At 50.4% G+C, this 16,286-nt stretch overlaps 1 protein-coding gene across 1 annotated transcript; it reads left to right on the top strand.

The window, feature by feature from the left end:
* Window positions 1–1,133: 1,133 nt before the first annotated feature.
* UBA1 (ubiquitin like modifier activating enzyme 1) lies at window positions 1,134–15,092 on the top strand. Its single transcript, XM_020896628.2, has 25 exons — window positions 1,134–1,250; window positions 1,380–1,438; window positions 1,539–1,707; window positions 1,796–1,930; window positions 2,882–2,988; window positions 3,250–3,340; window positions 3,448–3,580; window positions 4,076–4,173; window positions 4,278–4,424; window positions 4,556–4,732; window positions 4,860–4,964; window positions 5,052–5,132; window positions 5,485–5,640; window positions 7,288–7,453; window positions 7,627–7,823; window positions 9,861–9,925; window positions 10,170–10,365; window positions 11,095–11,169; window positions 11,289–11,478; window positions 12,650–12,738; window positions 13,030–13,122; window positions 13,251–13,442; window positions 14,342–14,443; window positions 14,539–14,639; window positions 14,760–15,092. Exons 1-25 carry the CDS (start codon window positions 1,134–1,136, stop codon window positions 14,893–14,895), a joined length of 3,177 nt encoding a protein of 1,058 aa, XP_020752287.2. The 3' UTR covers window positions 14,896–15,092.
* Window positions 15,093–16,286: the final 1,194 nt, after the last annotated feature.

The raw sequence follows: 16,286 nt of genomic DNA, 5'->3' as shown, positions 1-16,286 counted from the left end.
GGACCTAGTCCTCATGAGCTCAGGTTTTTCCATTTGTCTGGCAAGGACACTCAGCCCTGCCTTGCAGGGTCAGGACCATTGAGTGGATGAAGCAACATAAGGTTGGGAGGCAGCCTAGGTTTCTAGGGTCAGCAGATCCTAGTATGATTCCAGCTTGGCCACTCTCTTTGTGGGAACCTCAGTCAAGTCTCCAGAGTCCCTGAGTGGATTTTTTTCTTCCAGTGTGTGTCGGGGGGCGGTCTTACTGCTAGTAGTCCAAACCCCACAGAGGTGCCCTGAGGACAAAGTGAGGCATAGCTCATAAAGTGCTTAGTTTGATATCTGGCACAGGGAGGACTCCTAATAAATATTCATTTATCGTTGTTGACATGTTTAAAGGGGGTGACTCCACACAGGGACAAGGCTTGGGAATTGTGTATTTCCTCTCTATCTCTGTATCTCCTCTCTCTCTCTGCAACTTCTTTTATTGGCTCTGGGTGTTTTCCCCTCCCGGAGCTGGAGGTGGTGGGGAGGGGGTTGGACTTCGTGAAACTCTTTTCTGTGAATCCCCTTGGATGTCCAAGTCATGTTTCCCTCCCTAACCCCTGTTGTTGGGATTAAGGGGGAGGAGAATGGCTCCTTGCTATTGCCTCCCTCCCTGCTCCATGTCAGGCTTTCTGGTCTGTGTTATATCTCATCACTTCAACAACTCCATGGGGTAGGTAAGTGGTATTCTCACCTGTGTTTTCCAGGCAAGGGAACCAAGGCCATAAGGGTTAAATGATATCTGTTGAGGAGTGGCAAGGTCTGACCTGAAGCTACATCCTTCCTCTGACTCCCCCACAAGTACATTCTTGTCACTCCTTTCCCCCCACAGGATTGGAGTCTCTCCCTCATTATGCTGGGCTGGGGAGCAAAGCGAATGGCCTGGTGGTCAGCAGCATGGATTGCAAGCCAGACCACCTGGGTTCAGATCTTAGCTCTGACAGCTATGTGACCCTGGGCAAGTCACCTCACCTCTCTGTACCTGTCTCCTCTTCTGTAAAATGGGGATATTAGCCCTTACATCTTCCCTTTTCCCCCCCAGTCATCACTATCCAGCAGGAACACCCCCATGCCCCAGGCTCACTTCTGATTTCTTTTATGCTCTCCAGATGTCCAGCTCGCCGCTGTCCAAGAAACGTCGCGTGTCCGGGCCTGATCCAAAGCCGGGTTCTAACTGTTCCTCTGCCCACTCCGTATTGTCTGAAGTGCCCTCGGTGCCAACTAACGTGAGTGTGTTCTTCCTAGAGACTGGCAGGTGGGGTGTTGGGTGGGAATGTCTTTTGTATCCCTATCCTGTCTGTCCTGTCCCTCCTCCTGCACATCTCCTTGAGCCTAGTCTTCCCCTCCATTTCTAGGGAATGGCGAAAAATGGCAGTGACGCAGACATAGATGAAGGCCTTTACTCCCGGCAGCTGTGAGTGGGGCCAAAGTTGGACTGTGAGGCGGGAGGGGGCTCTGAGTGGATAGGGTCAGGAGGGCGTGACACTGACCTGTGACACCCTCTAACCTGGCAGGTATGTGTTGGGCCATGAGGCAATGAAGCGGCTTCAGACCTCCAGTGTACTGGTATCAGGCCTTCGGGGCCTGGGCGTGGAGATTGCCAAGAACATCATCCTCGGTGGGGTCAAGGCTGTCACCCTGCATGACCAGGGCACTGCCCAGTGGGCCGACCTCTCCTCCCAGGTTCCTCTTCCTATCCCCCTTTTCTGCCAAGGCCCCAGCCCTCTGGACTACACAGCCAATTCACTTCTTCCTACATTGCCCTTTGCAGTTCTACCTGCAGGAAGAAGACATAGGAAAAAACCGAGCTGAGGTCTCCCAGCCCCGCCTCGCTGAGCTCAACAGCTACGTGCCTGTCAGCGCCTACACTGGGCCCCTTGTGGAGGACTTTCTCAGTGACTTCCAGGTACCATGGGCCATCACCCAGCCTCCTGCCCAGTTCTCTCAGAGCCCAGCTCTGGTTTATTCATTTGATAAACATTTAATGGACTAGCCTGTGTGCCAGGTTTCACGCTAAGGCTGCAGCAAGGGAATATGAGCAGGCTTTAGACCCTGGGCCTGCCTCTTTAGGAGGAATATGTGAGCCAGGAGACGGGAAGGCATAGTGGTTATGTGCACAGGCTGGAGCCAAACTGCCTTGGAACAAGTCTCTCACTGTACTTGCATAACCTCGGGCCGGTCATGGAGTCTCCTGTTCCTGCCTTTGTCTGCAGACATGGGAATGGTAGTAATGCTGACTTGATAAAGGTTTTGTGAGGGCTATGGATTAGCAGCTGGTTGTTGGTTAAATAAAAACTCTGGGCTACAAAGAGGAGTTGTGGGAGCTGAAATTCTGCTCCAGGGTGTCCCTGCGAGCCAGGACACTGCTGCTGAACCCTGCTGTAGCCATGGGAGCTCACCCTGATGGGAATGGGTAGGCGTTCAAGCAGAGAGTAGAGACCCAAGGATCATGGCTGAGCAGGTGTTTTAAGAATTGGGAGCAAGTGGGTGTGGTAGGAGTGAGCTCAGACTTTGGCTGAGGACAAAGTTTTACTTCTGTGCCTCCCAGGGCATGGCAGGGCTGTAAATAGGCAGCAGTGGGTGTTGGCAAATGAAGGAGTCAGCTGTTATCCAGACTCTGTCCTCCCAGTTGCCTCTTTACCTTGCTTGCCATAGTCTAGGGATTCACATTTCCTTTCATTGAGTTTTGCTTGGGCTGAATCTGATACATGGTAGATACTTTGTATTTGTGATAGAGAGCTGAATCAGCAAAGCCTTAAGGACCCCATGAGCCCTCCTACCAGCCTTCCTCCATGAACGCTCCCTTTACCCTTCACCCTGGTGCTGGGCCCTCGCCTGAGCTTCCACCTCTCCACAGGTGGTGGTCCTCACTAACAGCCCCCTGGAGGACCAGCTGCGGGTGGGTGAGTTCTGTCACAGCCATGGCATCAAGCTGGTGGTGGCAGACACCCGGGGCCTGTTCGGGTGAGTGCCCCTGCCCTTTTCCATCCTGACCCCTGCCTTGCCCAAGAAAAGACCCCCAAGGTCTGACTGCCCTCAGCCCCCCTTACGCCCTTGGGTTTTGGATGCTGTGTGTTTACCTTGCCCCATGTAGCATGAGCGCAGTCTGATTCCCAGCAGTGATGGGCTGAATTTGCTCAGCAAATACTCACTGCATCTTGAAGGACACGTGCAGTTTCAGTGCGCGTGGAACTCAGGCTTCAGCCCTATTGCCTCCCTCTACAGGCAGCTCTTCTGTGATTTTGGAGAGGAAATGATCCTCACTGATTCCAATGGGGAGCAGCCGCTCAGTGCTATGGTTTCTATGGTCACCAAGGTGAGGAGGCCAGCCTTGGGTCCTGGCAGGCTGATGGGTGGTCACAGGCCTTCCTGTCTGCTCCCAGTACCCTGGGCCTGCCTTTGAGGTACTCCTCCTTCAACCAGGACAACCCCGGTGTGGTTACCTGTCTGGATGAGGCCCGCCATGGATTTGAGAGTGGTGACTTCGTCTCCTTTTCGGAAGTACAGGGCATGATTGAACTCAATGGAAGTCAGCCCATGGAAATCAAAGTCCTGGGTGAGCTAGGGCCAGGGGGGAACCAGGGGAGATAGGAGGTGTTTCCCTGGGCTCTGCATGAGGGGAGACACATCCTGGGTGTCTGAGATGAACCACAGATAGAGTCTCCTAAGGTCTACCCAGCAGGGTGTGGGGGATAAGTGCTGTCTTGTGTTTGAGCTGTTCGTAGAATAGGCCCCTGATGTCTGCACTAAGGGGAGGCGAGGTCTCTGGTGTTTGAACAAAGATCAGAGGATCCACTTGTGTCTGAGCTGATTCAGACAGGGAGCAGAGAACATCTTCCATTGTAGACATGGGGTTAGAGATGTGGGGTCCCATGGGCGCTGGGTCTGAGGTAGAGGGGAGATGGTTTCTGAAGTTCGAGTGGAACCCAGGATGGAGAGGAGATTACTCCTGATGTCCGAGCTGGGTCAGGAATGGATTTTCCCTCATCTCGTAGGTGGTTGTAGTTTTTAGGGAGAGTGGGTGTCCTGACAGTTTCCCTGTCTACCCTAGGTCCTTACACCTTTAGCATCTGTGACACCTCCAACTTCTCTGACTACATCCGTGGAGGCATCGTCAGCCAGGTCAAAGTACCCAAGAAGATCAGCTTTGTGAGTGTGAGGGGCAGTGGGATGTGGGGGATGTGGGGGCTGGGGCTGGGCATCTCATGATTCTCAATTCTTCTCTTCTGATTCTGATGTCCCGCTTCCCACAGAAATCCTTGCCAGCCTCCCTAGCAGAGCCTGACTTTGTGATGACAGACTTCGCCAAGTATTCCCGCCCTGCCCAGCTACACATTGGCTTCCAGGCCCTGCACCAGTTCTGTGCTCAGCATGGCCGGTCCCCTCGGCCCCACAATGAGGTGGGTGTGGGTGAGCCAAGCCAAGGCAGATGACCTTGGCACTGCAGGCCCACTCTGCCCCTCTGCCTACACCTCTCGCCCCCCACACAGTGACGTAACAGGCATGCTCTTGGTTCCTTTGGCCCCACTAGGAGGATGCAGCAGAGCTGGTGACCATAGCCCAGGCTGTGAACACTCGATCCCTGCCTGCAGTGCAGCAGAACAGCCTGGATGAGGACCTCATCCGGAAGCTAGCATATGTGGCTGCTGGTGACCTGGCTCCCATAAACGCCTTCATTGGTGGCCTTGCTGCCCAGGAGGTCATGAAGGTCAGCATAGGTGGAAAAAGGCAGGGTTGGGGTAGGCCAGGCACCTCTCTGCCTCTTATCACTTGTCCCATCTGCATGAGGCCCCAGGTAAACACTGACTACTTCCCCTCTTCTGCCCATTCTCCAGGCTTGCTCTGGAAAGTTTATGCCCATCATGCAGTGGCTGTACTTTGATGCCCTTGAGTGTCTCCCTGAGGACAAAGAGGCCCTCACGGAGGACAAGTGCCTCCCGGTATGTGAGTAGAGCCCTGGGGCAGGTGACACAGGGGGCATTTCTGGTGAGGCTGCTCTCTGACCTTTGTCCCTTTGCATTCTTCAGCGCCAGAACCGTTATGATGGTCAGGTGGCTGTATTTGGCTCAGAGCTGCAGGAGAGGTTGGGCAAGCAGAAGTACTTCCTGGTGAGTGATCTGCTGGGACACCTGCTTCCTTCATATCCCCTGGCTTCTGGCTACCTGTTATGGGGTCTCTTGCTACCTAAGGGAGTGTCTTTTGTTTCTTGTATCTGTATCACATGACTTTTGCCATTTTTTTATCTTGGGAAAGCCTGGTATGTCCTTCTGTTTCCCCCATCTCTGCCTCCACTCTCAGATGACTAGGTTATTTTCACAGCCCTGGCATTTAAGGATGTGGCACTAGACACCCCTCTCTTTGCTGTCTTCTGGGGAGTGAGAGTACAGAGTGATAAGTGACTTCACACTGACCTGCATCGCCCTGACCCAGACACTCTGTCTCTTCTTGGTTGTCTTCTAGGTGGGTGCAGGGGCCATTGGCTGTGAACTGCTCAAGAACTTTGCCATGATTGGGCTGGGCTGTGCAGAAGATGGCAAAATTGTCGTCACAGACATGGACACCATTGAGAAATCAAATCTGAACAGACAGTTTCTCTTCCGGCCCTGGGATGTCACTGTGAGTGTGGTGGGGGGTGGAGGTGATACTTTGTCGTCTTGTTTTCCTCTTGTCTTTTGTTCCCATTCTTCCTGGAAAGGGGGCATTACTTACTGCCTTTTTCTTTCCTTCAGCTCTCCCTCAGTTTCTGTCACTCGTTCAATGAACACTGAGTACCCTTCCATTGAAGCCACCGTTTTTCATCTCCTGTTTTCTTTTTCCTTGACCTTGTATGAATGCTGGTTGGGACAGTGTTGGGGGTCCCAAGTTCAGTGATTCACTAAGGGGACTCACAGGACTCAGCATATAATCATACTCATGGCTATGATTTCTTCCAGTGAAAGAATGCTTAACAAAATCAGTAAAGAGAAGTTGGCTCATGGGGTGAAGTCTGGGGGAGACCAGGCACAAGTTTCCAAGACACTCTCCCAGTGGAGTTGCACGGGACACGTGTAATTCCCCTAGGTTCGAGTTGCCACAACACATGTGAAATGTTGCCAATCAGCGAAGCTTGTAAGAGACCCAGTAGCCAAGGGTTTTCCTGTGGGCTGGTCATGTAGGCACCCTCTTCTGGGAACATCCCCAAATTCCAGATTCCTAGAAGGAGAGCAGGAGTTTGGCCTAAACCATAGGGGAGCATAAGCAGCCTAGGCACAGTGAACAGCCTTTACCAGGTGGGGAATGGCAAGAACTCTTGAAATCCAGGTTTCCCGACTGCAGCCAAGGCCCAACCTAGCCAGGAGGCTTCTTTCCTAAGGAGAGCACTTGTGCTAGGTTCACTGTTCTCTGCACAGATAGAAGCTAGGCTATACGGGAATCTAGCTAGTCAGCCTTCTGTGGGGAATAGGGTCATTGCCTGGCCAGGATCGACTCCCCTTTTGTTCATTCATTTATTCACCAAGTAGTTATCCAGGGAGGTGCTGTTGTAGGTACTTGCAGTATACCAAGGAAACAAAGATTTGGTGGGGTGGGGACAGAGAGTAAAGAATAAACACAGTACAATAATGAAGTTTATACTCAGCGTTCTTGGTAAGTGCTGTGCAGAGGAAAGAGCAACAGCAAGATGAGGGAAGTGGGCAGACCGGGGAGATCAGTTTGCAGTTTTGATGTGTGGTTGAGGCTCATCTCTGCCAACTTGGAGGGTGTGAGGGAGTAGAGTTCCTCAACCACTCAGGCCAAGATCCTGAGGTGGGAGGGGAGTAGGAGATAAGCTGGCGGAAATGGGGACCAAGTCATCTTACCTTCAGTGGAGGTAGGAGCAAGGGAGGGTTTTCAGCAGAGGAAGGATATGGCCTGACTCGAACTTCTTGTCTGTATGCTAAGATTGTTTTGTTTAGGGGGAATGTTCCCTAGCCTAGGAGCCATTACCTGAAAGAACAATGGATGTTGGGTAGGCAGAAGGACAGATGGCTGGCCTGTTGTCTCCAATCTATGCCTGTCCACTGCTTCCCTTTCCACCGAACCCCTGGCATATCTGTGCCCACCCTAGCCCTGTGGTACTGTCATGAACTGTTTCCTGCCAAATGAGGGAGCTTCCTGAACTCAGGGCCTGGTTCTTTGCAGCATTGAATATGTCAACCTTCAGGAGGACAGCTCTTTAGAGGTTCTCTGGCTGCACACATGAATAACTGAGTTTTGTTCCCCCATTCCCACTCTCACCCCCTCTAGAAATTAAAGTCTGAAACAGCTGCTGCAGCTGTGCGCCAGATGAATCCTCATATCCGAGTGACAAGCCACCAGAACCGTGTAGGTCCTGACACTGAGCGCATCTATGACGATGATTTCTTCCAAAACCTGGATGGTGTAACCAATGCCCTGGATAATGTGGATGCCCGTGAGTTTGGAGGCGGGTGAGGAGGTCAGGGGCCAAGTTGCCAAGTTACGTGTATGTGTGTGCACGTGTGTGTGTGTGTGTGTGTGTGTGTGTGTGTATTTTGGAGGTGTTTGTCTTCCTGCCTCCTAATGTCCCATCTTGCCACTCAAGTTATGTTGTGACCCCACCCCCAGGCATGTACATGGACCGCCGCTGCGTGTACTACCGTAAGCCACTGCTGGAGTCGGGCACACTGGGCACCAAGGGCAACGTGCAGGTGGTGATCCCCTTCCTAACAGAATCTTACAACTCCAGCCAGGACCCGCCTGAAAAGTCCATCCCCATCTGCACACTGAAGAACTTCCCCAATGCCATCGAGCACACCCTGCAGGTGATCAGCATTGGTGGGAGAGAGCAGGGAGAAGGCACCCTGGCCTCATGGCTACCGGTCCCTCTGCTTTTTCTCTAAACCTTTCTCTCTTACTTCCGATCTTGTAGCCTAGATTGCTAGAATGATCCATTTCTTTCTCTCTCTTTTTTGGGAAAATATTCAACATTTAGGGCTTCCCTGATAGATAAAGATAAAGATAGACAGGTAAAGAATTCACCTGCAATGCAGGAGACCCTGGTTCGATTCCTGGGTCAAGAATATCCGCTGGAGAAGGGATAGGGTACCCACTCCAGTATTCTTGGGCTTCCCTTGTGGCTCAGCTGGCAAAGAATCCGCCTGCAATGTGGGAGACCTGGGCTCTATCCCTGGGTTGGGAAGATCCCCTAGAGAAGGGAAAGGCTACCCACTCCAGTATTCTGGCCTGGAGAATTCCATGGACTGTATATTTTGCAGCCTATATTGCTAGAATGATCCATTTATTTCTCTCTTTTGGGAAAAGTTTCAACATTTAGACAACATACAAAGAATAGTACGAGGAACACTCAAATACTCTTAGATTTAACATTTGTTAATGTTTTGCCACATTTTCTTAGATTCATTGTACTGTGGACATCACAGTGCTTCACTCCCTATACTTCTTCAAAGGGAGGCTATATTCCCACACAACAACAGGGTCTCAGCCTCAGCACTGGTGACAGTTGGGGCCCAATATTTCTTTGTCATGGGGGCATCCTAAGCACCATAGGATGTTTAGCACAATTCCTGGCTTCTTTCCACTAGATGCCAATGGCAGCCCCTTCTGTGTGTGACAACTAAAAATGTCTTCAGACATTGCTAGGTGTCCCCTGGGGACAGAATCACTCCCAGGTGAGAACTGCTGCATCTAGCCAAAATACCACCTTCATGTTGAACAATATCAGTGGTAATTCTTACTGTCTCTCCTGGTTACTTATTTGTCTCTAACACTCAGTCCATATTCATGTGTCCCCTGCTGTTGCTCCAAATGGGTTTAACAACTGGTTTTCCAGGATGATTTTGTTGATATGATGCATATACATGTATAATACACAGCAGTACACGTATTATCTGCCTGGAGGTTTTTACAAAATGAACAATATCTAGGTTATCCAGCACCTAGGCCTCAAATTAGAACCTGAGGATAATCATTGTGCTATCAGATGATTTTTACTGCAGTCTTTGAAAGCAGACCATTCAGAATGTTTACCTGAAGTATGGGGTATGGGAACAAAATAGGGAGAGAAAAAAAAAGTTTCCTCCATCACTTTCCCTTTCACCTCTCCAGTTCCAGGCTGGGTGTGTTTATATTTGTGCACCTGCCACAGGGTCACTAGGCCTTGAGTGACCTTGGACTTAGCTTCTCTGTCTCATGAAATGGAGTTGACAGTGGTGTATACCTCACAGGGTTGCTGTAATGCACTTAGCATTCACTATGTATCTGGTGCTATTTTAAATAAGCTGTAAATATATACATACTTGCAACCCCTGAGGTACAGTATCTATTTGGGAAAGACCAGCACAAGGTTACTGTGTATTCCTGAAGTCACAAAGTTAGATACTATGTAACAGCTGGATTTGAACCTAAATCTCACATCTATGTCCTCCAAACCCCCTCAGAGGGCAGAGCCTCTGTCTAGTTTGCTGCTGAATCTTCAGGGCCTGTATAGAAATTGGTTTTGGGTTTGGTCTGAATTTTCTTTTTTCTTTTATTTTTAAATTTTAAAATATACATAACTTTTTTTTTTTTTTTTTACTGAGGCATGACGTATTTCAAGTAAGGTATACAGATCTTAATTTTTTTTCACACATTCACAAGTGTAACCACTGTCCAGGTCAAGTTCATTGGTTTTTCAATTGAGGTATTAGGGGGTCGAGGAGTGGGTAAGTTAGGGGGGCTTACCTTCTCCCAGAGCAGCTGTATTCTTCCCATTGGATTTGTTCACTGATGGTGTTTCTAACACTTCCAGAAGTCCGTTTTGTCCACCATTGCCCCCTGTAATCTGTTTGCTCTGTCTGTAGTGGGCTAGAGATGAGTTTGAAGGCCTCTTCAAGCAGCCGGCTGAAAATGTCAACCAGTACCTCACGTAAGTAACCAAATGCCCCCTTAGCCCACCCCCTGCCCACCAGTCAAGGCATCCTGGCTGCTTTCCTCACTGCTGAGACACCCAGCACAGGCACACTTCTCAAATGAATCTGTGAATGAGGCTTGGGCCTCATTCCATTGAGAGTCAGGATTTTCTTTCTCTGGAGAAAGTGAGGTTGCCCTGGAGCCCACTCCTGAGGCCACTGTGTAATCCTGCCCCTTTGACCCCCCCAAATTCCTGATAGAGACCCCAAGTTTGTGGATCGGACCTTGCGACTGGCAGGGACCCAACCCCTGGAAGTGCTGGAGGCTGTGCAGCGCAGTCTCGTGCTGCAGCGGCCACAGACCTGGGCTGACTGTGTGACCTGGGCCTGCCACCACTGGCACACGCAGTATTCTAACAACATCCGGCAGCTGCTACACAACTTCCCTCCCGATCAGGTAATGCCCACTTGGCCAGGTCCACTTAGCAGAATGTGTTTTTTCCCTAACAGGAGCCTGCTGTGAGTTCTCTGACTCCTCCTGGGGATTAGTCCAGCTGTGGCACATGCCCCAGGGTGTGGGGAGTCTCAGAAAAATGATTAAACTTGACCTGTTTTTGCCATCCCCTTTCCTTCCAGCAAGACACTTTCATTTTTGTTTCCCTTACCTGTGGGGTGGGCTGACTCATCCACCTCCTAGGACTGTAGCGATCATAGAGGAGAAATCTTGGAGTTAAGAGCTCAGGAAATCAGTGGGGGTTCAACTCTCAGCACCATTTGCACTTGGGCAAGTCACGTAGCTTCTCTCTGCACTTCAGTTTCCTTGTCAGTAAAGTAGAGGTGGTAATAATTACCTCATGAGAGTTCTTGTGAGGATTTCTTGGTATTTGTTAATATCAACTCAGTACAGTACCTGGCAGTTCATAAGAGTTTGTTAAGTGGCTGTGTCTTGCACAGAGTGAGTGCCAGGAGTTCTTTGAGCAATGCCCCTAGTTCACCCTGGCATCAGAACTTCCATTCACAGGACCCTTATAGTCTGGGTTGTTCATGATTGACTCCATCCCCTGCCATGCATGCCCAGCCAGGGCTAGTGAATAGGGCACACCCAAGGCCCAGGTGAGAAGTTAGGATTGCTGGAGAGGCCTCCAGTTTTAGATCCTGCTCCTCAAAAATCTCTCCACTTCTTTAGCTTACAAGCTCAGGAGCTCCGTTCTGGTCTGGGCCCAAACGCTGTCCACACCCGCTCACCTTTGATGTTAGCAACGTAAGTCTCCTCCTTGGGGTCTCCTAGGGTCAGGTGGAGAGTGGGTGGGAGGGAAGGAGGCCTAGGCTCCCCAGGTGAGGGCAGACGTGCTCACCCTTCCGGGCCCTGCCTTCTCTTAGCCCCTGCATCTGGACTACGTGATAGCTGCTGCCAACCTGTTTGCCCAGACCTATGGGATGATGGGCTCTCAGGACCGAGCTGCTGTGGCCACGCTCCTACAGTCTGTGCAGGTCCCCGAATTCACCCCCAAGTCTGGAGTCAAGATCCATGTCTCTGACCAGGAGCTGCAGAGCGCCAATGCCTCTGTGGGTGAGGATGTTTGGCCCTTCTGCCAGGAGTTACTGCCCCACTGGTCCTCTGCCCAATGCAGCCTCCTCACCAGTTCTCTGCCCCTCGCACTGCTGTGCAACCCTGTCCTGAGACTTCCTTCTTGATCTGTTTATCTGGAGGGTGTGATTTCCACCAGTGGTCTTGCTCCTTTGGTATCTGTCCCCATCTTCTCACCCCCACGTTCCTCCATGTGTCTTCACCGTGATGTTACCCTCCACATAGTTTTCCTTATCCCCCTCTTCATATTTCCACCCCAGTTCCCTCCCCATCTCTCTCCCCCAGCTCATGCTCTCTATCGGGTGAAGGTCCAAACAGTTGACTCTCTTAGGCCATATAGTGTCTGCAGCTAATGATCTCTGCAGTTGAAGCCCAAAAGCAGCCATACACGATGAATGAATGTGGCTGTTTTTATTTTCTCCCATGTCTCCCATCTTCATCCCAAATATCTACCCCTCATGTTCCTCTCTGTATATTTTTTCTACTTCTGCATTTCACCCATATTTCCTTCATCTTTTTCCTCATATACATGCCCATGTATTTGTATATGTATAAAATATATATAAAACATACACAAGGTACATGTAAAATGTGTATAAACATTTTGTGTGTGTGTGTGTATACACGCAGACACAGTGTATGTAGAGTATATATAGGGTGTATACAGTCTTCTCACCTATCTCACCCTTTATATATTCCCCTATTCTCTACTTTTTTGTATCTTCTGTCCTCCCATCTTAGCACATCTGCATACTTCTCCCAACTTCCTCTCTGTATATCTTCCCCTGCCCTTTTCCCCTGTACCCTCCATGTCTCCCCACCTCTCTGCATCATTCTCCCTGAGATTACAGCTCTCCCATCCTTATCTGTCCATCCCCACTTTCTCCTAATTGTCTTTGTTTCAGTTCCTTAGTCTCTAGAGATACCTCTCTTACCTCTCTTGATATTCCACACTGCACCCCTCCCGACCCATTCTTCTTCAGGTTTGTACTCTGTTGTCCTGCACTGTTTCTTGCCATTGTCCCTCCTCTCTCTCAGGATGTCTTTCCTTTTCAAATCCTTTGTCTCTCTAAACACCTTTTGCCCCACTTGTTTCTATCTCAGACCCTGGCCTTGGATCTAAAGTGTTGACAGTGTCCCTCTCTCCCTGCAGATGACAGCCGTTTGGAAGAGCTCAAGGCTACGCTGCCCAGTCCCGAAAAGCTCCCTGGGTTCAAGATGTACCCTATTGACTTTGAGAAGGTGCTGTGTGGGGGACCCAACAGGCAGTGGGGATGGGCTAAGCATAGGTGGGCTGGACAGAACAGGCTTCTGGGGATCGGGAGGCAGCCCCAGGCCTTTGTGGGATTGGATCATGGGCCTGCTACGTGGCCTTGAAGGAATAGATGTTTCCAAGCCATGCCTTTGTGATCTGAGAGAGCCCAGCAGGTAATTGCAGTGGATACCTGTGGCCCCTGAGGCCAGGAATCCTCTTCCTCTGATTCTCTCCTATTGTCTCCCCGCCCTCCTCCCTTAACCTCTCACTTGTAAAAGGATGATGACACCAACTTCCATATGGATTTCATCGTGGCCGCATCCAACCTCCGGGCAGAGAACTATGACATTCCCCCTGCAGACCGGCATAAGGTGAGGCAGACCCAGACCCAACGTTCCACCCCCTCCCGGGTTGGACTTGCCCACATTTCATCCCTTCTTTAGATTCAGCCTCTTCTACTCTTAACTTCCACCGTCCTTGATCCTTTGCTGCCTCACAGAGCAAGCTGATTGCAGGAAAGATCATCCCAGCCATTGCCACAACCACAGCAGCCGTGGTTGGCCTTGTGTGTTTAGAGCTGTACAAGGTGGTACAGGGGCACCGACAGCTCAACTCCTACAAGAATGGTTTCCTTAACTTGGCCCTGCCCTTTTTTGGCTTCTCCGAGCCCCTCGCAGCACCTCGTCACCAGGTGAGGGTCTACATTAGGAAGTAGGTTTGTAGGATGTTTGTCTGTAGAGCTGACTCTAGTTTGCTTCATAGCCTGTTACCAGGAGAGGGTTTCTGTCAATGTATACCTCTTCATGTACACCCTTGTTCATTTATTCACTTACCATGTTTTTTTTTAAGTACCTTCTATGTGTTAAGTAGGTGTCTGATTCTGACTGTGGAAGCCCTCAGAAAAGATGTTTGAATATTAGATTATGATTAATAAGTGCACAGTAGTAGCACCCAACATTTATTGAGTGCTTACTATGCTCAGTGCTTTCACTTCATTGATGCACTCAAATATTTATTGAGCACCTACTGTGTGCTAGGTACTCTTACAGGTGCTAAGGTTATATTCCTGAAATAGAGTAATACAGTAAACGATTTTGGAACCTCCAAAAAAGAACAAGATAAGGAGAACTTGGGAATACCAGGGGGCAAGGGGATGGATTTAGGATTTTAAATGTGGGATAGTCAGGAATAGCCTTAAGGAGAAGATGACATGTGAGTCCAGACTTGGAGGAGGTGAGAAGACAGGCCAGACCTTGCCAGAAAGGCATTCCAGAGAGAGGGACCAGTGTGTGCAAGGGTACTGAGGTAGGAGTGTGCCTGGCCTGTTTGAGGAAGAAGTCATTCGAGCAGAATGTGGGAGAGGATGAGGTGATAGGAAATGAGCAGAAGATAATAGGATTCCATGATGTAAGGCCTTGTCTCCATTATAAAAGTTTTATTGCTTACTCAAGGCCAGACAAAAGCCACAAGAACATTTTGGACAAAAGAGGCTTGTAGTCTGACTTAGCATGTCTGCATGAGTGAGGGGGAAACTGATGGGGTTTGGTGCCCTGGTGGCCCCCATCCCATAGACTGCTACTTTCCCCACAGTACTATAACCAAGAGTGGACGTTGTGGGATCGCTTTGAGGTACAGGGTTTGCAGCCTAACGGTGAGGAGATGACCCTCAAACAGTTCCTCGACTACTTCAAGGTGAGAGCCCTTTCTGACCTTCACCCCACCTGGGGGGGGGGGAGTGTGCAGGTGACTGTCCTGTCTGTGACACTGCTGTCCTCCCCCTCTTCCAGACGGAACATAAGTTGGAGATCACTATGCTGTCCCAGGGCGTGTCTATGCTCTACTCTTTCTTCATGCCAGCTGCCAAGCTCAAGGAACGATTGGATCAGCCGTGAGTTGGGTGGTGGGGAGCCTCAACTTGCAGCTGTCCCACTGCTGCTCACTGCCCCCAGCTACCTGCCCCTCCTCACTTACCTTTTGCCTCCCTGACCCTCTGCTCCCTCGTCCCCAGGATGACCGAGATTGTAAGCCGTGTGTCGAAACGAAAGCTTGGCCGCCATGTGCGAGCACTGGTGCTTGAACTGTGCTGTAACGATGAGAGCGGCGAGGATGTTGAGGTCCCCTATGTACGATACACCATCCGCTGATCCGTGTCCTCTCCTCTAGACTGACCCCAGCACCCCCTCTCCAGATCCCTTCCATCCCAGGGCTCCCATTTGACCTCTGGCAGTGGCCCAGCTAGCCAGGCTTGGTGTTCCCCTCTTCATCCCCCTACCTGAACTCCTCTTGCCACTGCTTTCTACCTTGTTCGGAACCTGACTCCTAATAAAGAATTGTTAACCCAGATGTGGCATACCCTGCTGGTTCCAGGGAAAGAAGGGACTTCCTGGAGCTGTGTAATTCATGTGGGAACCCAAAGGGCTCAGCCTCACCCCAGCTGCCAGCATCCTAGGCAGAGAAAATGTGGGAATTGTCATGTCTTCCCCACTGTCCTTCCTGCTTAGGAAGAAGCGGCAGCATGGGTGAGGCCATAGAGAGCAGGTATCTAAGTCTGTAACTTCACTGGAGCTGGGTTCCAATTAGCCTTCTCTATCTCTAGCTCCTAACTCCCTGCCTTATTGATTTTGAGAGGTACTAAAGAGTAGTGTTTGAACAAGTCCTTTAACTTCTCTAAACTTGCTCCTCCTCTGTGAAGGAAAACATATGGCAACCAGTCAGCCAGGGCTTGGTCACTGTGGCTTATGTCCTTGGGGAAGATCCCTTCCTACCTGGATTGAAGCACTCAGACCCTGGACAAGCCTTCAGCATCACAGTTCCCAGTGCCAGGAATGCCTTTGGTGCCCTTTGTTCAACTTCCCTACTGAAGGGAGGGCTCAACAGCTCTTCTGGACTGAGGAATGCCAGTGTTTGTGCATACTTTGAAGTTTTGATGAAAATATTTGGCTGAGAACATCTGTGGAGGAAAAGCCTCTTTCCTGTCCCTCAGGTCTGGGCTCCTTGTCATGAGGCTTCTCACCTGTGAGAGCCAGCTGTGGGCTGTTGATTGGTTACAGCAGGCAGTAGGAGGCCCACTACAAACCCCACCAGGACTGCAGAACTTCCCACACTCTGTCTTAGGTCTTGGCTGAGCACATCAGACAGCTGAAAGCACCAGTCTGACTGGTCACGTGGTGCCAGAGGATGCCATTCATAACCACTGTCTTTCACCCAGCCAGACTTCCAGCTTTTTCCTTTTCCATTTAGAAAGTCCTTCACTCAAACCTGAGTATTGGGAATTGCACAACCTGGCCTGAACTTGACCTGACACCCATCACAGCCTGTCTGCACAACTCTTGCCTCCTGGGCCAGCTCCAGACCCCAAGCACAGCATATGCCCTTGCCTACCTCGCTCTGGTTACTTTTCTTGGCCTTTGCTGCTTGGGTGACCTCATCCTTCCATACTTCCCTTCATTCTCCACCAGGACATTAGGGATTGAAGTGCTTTACCTCTGGGATCCGTTTACTGGTCATGCTGGCTGGCTAGATCAAGTGGAGAGGT

The sequence above is a fragment of the Odocoileus virginianus genome, chromosome X (genome assembly GCF_023699985.2).
Source record: "Odocoileus virginianus isolate 20LAN1187 ecotype Illinois chromosome X, Ovbor_1.2, whole genome shotgun sequence".
NCBI classification, from domain to species: Eukaryota; Metazoa; Chordata; class Mammalia; order Artiodactyla; family Cervidae; genus Odocoileus; species Odocoileus virginianus.
Note: the sequence above shows the minus strand (reverse complement) of the source record. Positions and strands in the feature narration are given on the sequence as shown.

Excerpts from the sequence above, each read along its gene's own strand:
- UBA1 (XM_020896628.2), top strand. The coding sequence starts at position 1,134 with ATGTCCAGCTCGCCGCTGTCCAAGAAACGTCGCGTGTCCGGGCCTGAT. Across the intron at positions 1,439-1,538 it reads GGCCTTTACTCCCGGCAGCT|GTATGTGTTGGGCCATGAGG; the intron begins GTGAGTGGGGCC and ends CTAACCTGGCAG. Across the intron at positions 4,425-4,555 it reads CCCCTCGGCCCCACAATGAG|GAGGATGCAGCAGAGCTGGT; the intron begins GTGGGTGTGGGT and ends TGGCCCCACTAG.